This window comes from Gavialis gangeticus, unplaced genomic scaffold, assembly GCF_001723915.1.
Source record: "Gavialis gangeticus isolate Ggan-Ray unplaced genomic scaffold, GavGan_comp1, whole genome shotgun sequence".
In the NCBI taxonomy this organism is placed as follows: domain Eukaryota; kingdom Metazoa; phylum Chordata; order Crocodylia; family Gavialidae; genus Gavialis; species Gavialis gangeticus.
Window position 1 is genome coordinate 15,079,468 of NW_017729032.1, and position 6,849 is coordinate 15,086,316.

General features: G+C 41.8%; 1 protein-coding gene across 3 annotated transcripts in view; it reads right to left on the bottom strand.

Annotated features, from left to right (window-relative positions):
- The window catches only part of GRM5 (glutamate metabotropic receptor 5), a 601,605-nt gene that overhangs the window by 116,469 nt on the left and 478,287 nt on the right, over positions 1-6,849 (bottom strand). For all 3 annotated transcript variants that reach the window (XM_019525401.1, XM_019525400.1, XM_019525399.1), the window contains exon 5: positions 3,962-4,130. In XM_019525401.1, coding sequence (XP_019380946.1) covers positions 3,962-4,130 — 169 coding nt within the window. The remainder of the gene's footprint in view (positions 1-3,961; positions 4,131-6,849) is intronic.

Here is a 6,849-nt window from a genome sequence, read left to right on the forward strand (position 1 = left end):
AGGGATGGGAGTGACAGTCATAGGTTAATAATGAAGACTTTAAGCGGGGACACCAAGCAGAGCACACCAGCCAGCACCCACTCACTGCTCCTTGAATGTGTCCAAGGAGCCAGTGGATGCTGCCCAGTAAAACTGCCAGGAAACATGAGCAGAGAAGTGGGGTGGGGGTGAAATCTTAAAATTTCAAGGTGTCATCCGGGGGTTTCTTGTTGTTTCTGGTCTTGGGGTTGTCTGTCTATTATGATTAGCTGCTCTGAGCCTTTGGGGATAGTGGGATATAAATCTAAATAACAACAGTAGCAACAAATACTTGCACTGTGACTAGGAGACATTCAGAGTAATGAGCATTCAGGATACTTTGCAGCCGACTCGTAGGCTGATGTACGTTAAGATAAATGGCTTAGCTTACAAACAAATTTCTAAAGATCAAAATCTCTTCAATAATTTTCAAGCAGAAGGGGGATATTACTCATGACAGATCATTCATCCAGCTCTGGTCCATATCTGATAGGGAAAAATGAGGACTGAGCTTTGCTTCCCTAAAGATTTGATACACTGGGCCATGGTAGTACAGTATTCAGTAGTTTGAGACAAATTACAGTTTATGAACATCAAATTTGATGCCTCTTCCAAAATGATTCAGATCAGATACATTTTAATTAACATTTAACAGTGAGAAAGTGTTTCCACTGCAACATCAGGACTGGTTTTCAGAACTACTGCTTCACCACACTACATACTTCTGCAGCCTGATAAGCAGGTATGAACTTTTCAAAATCCGGATCTATCTTGGGCACCGAACACATCTGTGTTCCACGCCAAAGGTGATGAGAAGGCCTTTTCCTTTCTGAAGTAAAGTATTCTCAGTCTCTGCTCATTACATTTGAAATCCTTCTAAAAACAAACACTGCCAATTATAGCAGGGAAAGTAGGCTGATTGTATAGGTTTTGTAGGGATGAATTTAGAATTTTTTTTTCATAGCCAAATGTCATGGATTGGAATTTTAAAAAAATGCAAAGGAACATAATCAGCAAGAGTATTATACTGCTGTTGTATAATGCTGCAGTGAAGAAATCTGGAAAATAAATCTTTAGTAGATTTATTCAGGCTTCCAAAGACAGGCATTTTTTTCCATTAGGTACTTGAAGGAAAAAAAAAAAATCACCTGAAGAGTCAAATATATAGGCAAATTCACAGATATTTTTCTTTGGTTGTGAGGTTTGTGAGTGGAAATGGCATATCTATGACATGGGTATATCCGAGATTTTTAAATTTGGTTTCATTTTGAGTTGAAATACAAAGCTGACATGATGACTTTTTTATGGAATAGATATTCTGAAACATTGCAATGCAGAAATATTACAATGTACATTATATAAAAAATTTTAAAAAACGAGACCATAAAATAGAGATGCCAATGTTTTTGCCTAATTAACTTTCTGTGAAAACATCAAGGTCAAAACATTGAACATTAAAAAAAAAAGCACCCAAACAGCCATGTTTCAACAAAGTTTTAATTTGGATGAAACTGAAAGAAAACTGCTTCTTTGACCATGTTTCAACCCGGCCCCAGCCAGGACGACCTCTGGAGGTCCCATTACCAGCTGTGTTTATGCAGCACTCCATTCAGCTGCCACTCTGTTCTTTCCCTTTTTCTTTAACACACAACAGTTGTTAGCTGCAGTGGTTTGCCCAGGAAACCACCCAACTGATCCAGCCCCACTTAACTAAAATACACCCTCATTTTCACCTGCAGTTTTTATCACCTTAGTCCACTCTCCTCATTGCTCTTGTGATTCTTCAAGCTTCTATTTAATAGCTTTTTGCCTCTAGAATAATTCAGGCATACAGATAAGGCTACATTTAATTTGTATGAGGCCCTTCAGCAAGGGAAATGTTGAAATATGCTGAAAAATGGGGCACTGATACCCTGTGAGCTGTCAGCTTCCCTATACTATTTAGATGACATGATAAACTCTAGTGCAGTTTGCACCAGCGTCAGTTGCTTCATGGTGCAGCGTCTACACGTATGCCCAGGACTGCAGCACTTTGAGCTGGGGCGCAGGAGCCCTGGGCTGGCAGGGAATTTGGGGGGTCAGCCCCAGGCTCTGGGTGGTGGAGGGGCTGGCTGGGGCTTAGGGTGCTACAGTGCAGGACTAGGTTGCAGCTAACCCTGTACTTTAGCACCCTCATGCCCCAGTCTGTCCCTGTCACCATCTACACATGCATTTCAGCAGAGTTAAGTAACTGTCCCTGGAGTTAAGTATTGTCCCCACCATACTATCTTACAGCAGACTTAATTAATTTACTTTGCCCTAACACCAGCACATGTGTAGATGGTGATGCTTTACTGAGGAGTTAAATAGTCAACTCCACAGTAAAGCACATGTGTACAGCATGCCTTGGGTGACATCCTGGTTTAAATGAATTCAGTGACAAAACTTCATTGGAGCTACGATCTCTGTCCCATCTTCATGCAGGGGCTACTGCCTGTGCAAGAACATGTGGGATTTACAATCAAATACAGAACAAAAGAGGGAAGATCACTAAAAGGATCTGCCCTATATTTGGCTTTGTTCATATGCTTCTGAACTACGGTTCCAGGGCAAGAGCAGAGCTGGAAAAAAACTTTGTAATGTCCCTTACAAAACAGTGTCCCTTAATCCAAATGCTCCTGAAAATTGGGCACAATTCAGACTCAAAATCTGTGGCCTCGGTTCCACTCTAGTAACAGGATACTTTCACTATGTATGTTACTTATTCTGAAATCAGATCATTAATCTTAATCAACATAAATTCTTATACCTGCAGACTACAGGCCTGATTCAGATCACATGCTGCTGTTACCTCTTTGCACTTCAGTGAGTAAGTCCTGATTAACTCCTGATGCTTATCACTTCAACTGTGAGCAGAGTCATGTCTAAACCCCTCTGCTGTTCATGAGGACGTGTCAGAATTCATGGTTGAATCTTTTCATTCACACTGAATCTCAGTCTCCTAACTCACAGATTATAACAGTCTGTAAACTGCAGGCTGCTAATGGAAAAAGGAAGAGGATGTTCTCAAAGCAAAGCAAAATATGACTATTAAGGAGCATGGTAAGAATTGAACATCTGAACAAGAAACTACAGGCTCTTAAAAAGTTAGGCTGGGGTGCCTGTATTTGGGCTCCTAAATCCACATTTTAGCATATTACAATCAGGGATTAGGACCCCCTTGTTCTAGGTGCTGTTTAAACTCTTCCTTTTTCCAGAGCAGTGGTTTTCAGTCTTTTTTCATTTGTATATCCCTAAAAAATTTCAAATAGAGTTGAGGACCACTTTGAATTGTAAGTATGGGTATTCACATACTTTTAATTGAACATAGTCATCTTTTGTTGACCCCTTAGATATAGCATGCAGACCCCAGGAGTCCACGAACCTCAGGTTAAAAAGCACTGTTCTAGAGAGACAGACTGGGTATGTCTACATGTTCATTAATGTGCAGTGGTTACTGTGCATTTAGTTTAGTACTTGTATATTCCAGTACTAAATAAATGAGCAGTGACCAGAGTTATTGTTCAGTAGCACTGGCGAACAACTTTTACACGATGCTACTGCACAGTAGCCTAATACTACTGCACAGTAGTATATGGGCACTGTTTGTGCTGTGATGTGCTACTGCACAGTATTATTAGGCTACTGCATTGTTAGCCCCTTGTGTAGATGCACTCACTCTGTCCCAGAGATTTTACAACCGAAATTGAACAAAAGGACTCAGCAGAGGGATACTGGCAGTAGCGGAAGGCAATAAAGAGTAATGTGACCATTACAATAAAGGTAATAAGCACATATATAACTCTGTAGGGGTTTTTTAGGTGCCAAAGGACTTCAAGAATATAACTTACATTTTGATGTTAACCTTCTGGGCAACATTTCAAGGCTATACAAATTATACACAATCAAATACAGAATACTTTACCTTTATCTGGCCTTTTTCACATGGTTCACTGCAGACCGATCTGATGATAATATTTTTCTCAGACCATATTTCGTCGTCATCCATTTTCAGTTCCCCATTGTCCCAGCTTCCAACATTGATATAGTCAAAGTAATCCTTCCCCATCTTCTTAAAATTCATGATCTCATATCTTTTGAAACAAAGAGGGAAGATACAGATGAGTGTGGGCTAATATCACTAAACATTTCAAGTTAACTCAATCAACTTAAAATGCCAAAATAAATAACACAATGAAAGAATAAAAAAAATATTTCTGATCTCCATCAATCCTGTTTTCTGTCAGGTATGTGTACACTGCATGCTTAGTGTGCCAGGCAATACCTTCAAACATGCTATTCTGCTCTTTGTGGCCTACCTCCTGAACCAGAAGCATAGCAGCTGCAATTGTGTGGTGCTGTGATTGTGTGGGCAAGGTGAACGGTACTGACTCTCAGCAGTGAAATACTGAGAAAAGCAGCAAAAACCCCACACCTCTCTGCAGCTTACTGAAGGCTGAAAGCAGACGCCTCTCTGCACTCAGGATTCACTGCCCAGACTTCTTTCCTGAAAGTAGATGCGTCCCATTTTTCAACTCTCAGGAGAGCACCCTAATGAATAGGCTAACAGTCTGTGATGGTGGTTGGAAGACAAGTGGAATAGTTTCAAACTGATGGTTAGGGCACACATTTGGGCCTGATGATATCATGACTAGGCTCTTGATCTTTCTGTTTCATATAAGATGCATGAGGAGAAAGAGGTGGAGAAAGTGGAGGCAGTTTCTGGATCTGAATTAATTTTACGAAAGAGTTCAACCAGAAGGGTAGAGGCAACCACAGAACTGGAAAGAATTCAAAACAATGAGGCTCTTCAAAGATTGATGTGCATATTAATGCAGCTAATCAAATCTACTCCACAACCCTATTCATCCCAGTTAAATTTTCCTCTCAGATTGCTATCTGAGGGCAATAGAGATGGGTCCAGGATGACTAGCAGTAGAAGACCTTTGTCATAAAAGTACCAGTGGGACCCATAGCTAGCCTTCTTAGATTATGGTGATGCTTCTCATAATGCTGCTTTGCAAGGATTGACAGTTCAGAGATTTGTGGGCAAAGGAACAAACTGTAGTGCCAACATTCAACATAATTCTGGCACCAAAGACAGGTAACCTGTAAATCATTACCAGAAAACAAAACAAAACAACTATAAAGGCATTGCATTAAGATTAACAGAAGGGAACTTCTGAAAAATGATACTTGTCAACAGCCCCTTACATTTTTTATTTCTCAAAAGTCCTACTGTGAGAATAGAACTAGTGGACTAATAACACCTAGTCTTAACTGGTCCTTTGCTGTTTTAGGTGGTCAGTAGCTACTGCTCCTCTGAAACTATCTGGAGACTAGTTGCTTCAGAGACCAGACGGCATGGTAGGTTTCCACTATTGCTCAGTTTACAGTCCAAAACACTTGTTGCACAACCAGTTGCAGAACATAAGGCCTGGCACTACTGGTCAATGTGATTGTAGCTGGGATCTAGCTTGAACATCAACACCCTCTTTAACTGGCTTTTTAATTCCTTCTTCAGAGTTTTCATAACTCTCTGATGGCTTTCCTTCTGTGAAAGAGTGATAAGTCCTTCCATATCAATTTACTTTCTCCAAGTCCTTCTATTCCATACTAGATAAATATGTGCAAGTCTTCCAAAAAGCTATCTATGTGCTCAAAATTAAATCCATGCTGAAGGACTTTGCTGGATGGGGGCAGAGTGCTCAACAGGTAGCTTTTGTTATTTAGTATTGTGAGTTCCCTGGGGCAGAGAAGATTATTGTTATTTATCTGTCATGTGACTGGAACATAGCAACAATGCAAATTTAGATCAGCCATGAAGATTTAAGTCTCACTAGCCAACTAACTAAGAAAGATTGGTCATTCTGAAGTAGAACAGGTTTAGGAATGTATTCACTTAGACACTATATTTCTTGGGAATAATGTCTAATGCAAGTTAAGTGGAATAATATCACTATACTTACATGCTAAAAAGAAATCTTAATGCACTAGTAATAGTACATCATGTGTGCTTACACAAGTTACATTTTTTTGCATGATTGGGCCCCTGAAAGTACTCCACAGCTGTGACATAACACATGTGCATGGTTGCAGGGTGCTTTTAAAATGGCTGAAAACACAAAAAATTAACCCTCATCAAATCAGCTATTAACTGAAGGTGCTATAGAACAGAGTGCCTTAGGGAATTTGTGTTCCCTCGAGGGTTAATTTGTAGTGCCTTTGCAGGGCTGGGCTGATTCTCACACTGGTGATGATGCCCCAGCATCCCCAGGGCTGTCCGTGGAGGAGACAGGGGAAGAGAACAGCAGGCAGCTCAAGGAGCTGAAGTCTCAGGTTTGCTTGGCTGGAGCTGGAGGTGGGGGGCATGGTGGAAAGGAGCCCCCTCGCACTGCAGCTATTCCCCATCTACCCCAGCTGGGGTATTTGGAGGAGCCTGGCTGGGCCCACAAGGAGAGGGGGGCTCCATTCCCTCATTTCCCCCTCCCAGCTCCGGCCATGGTAAAGCTGAGCCAACAGCTTCTGCTGCCACTGTAAAGAGGTCTGGGTGGGGGGTGGAAGAAAGCCCCTCTTACCTTGTGGGCCCAGCCCAGCTCCCCCCAATATACCAGGTGTGGTAGCTGGGGGGACAGCAAGGTGAGTGGGCTCCATTCCATCCAGCCCAACTGGCAGCTGCCTGCTGCTCCTTCCCCCTTGCTCTCTCCCTTCCCTTGCCCCTCTTTCCCTGTCCCCCTTCACCGCTAACAGCTCTGGAACGTCTGTTTGGTCTGGGGTAACGCTGTAACTCAGAGCGCTTTGCAGAAATCGTTC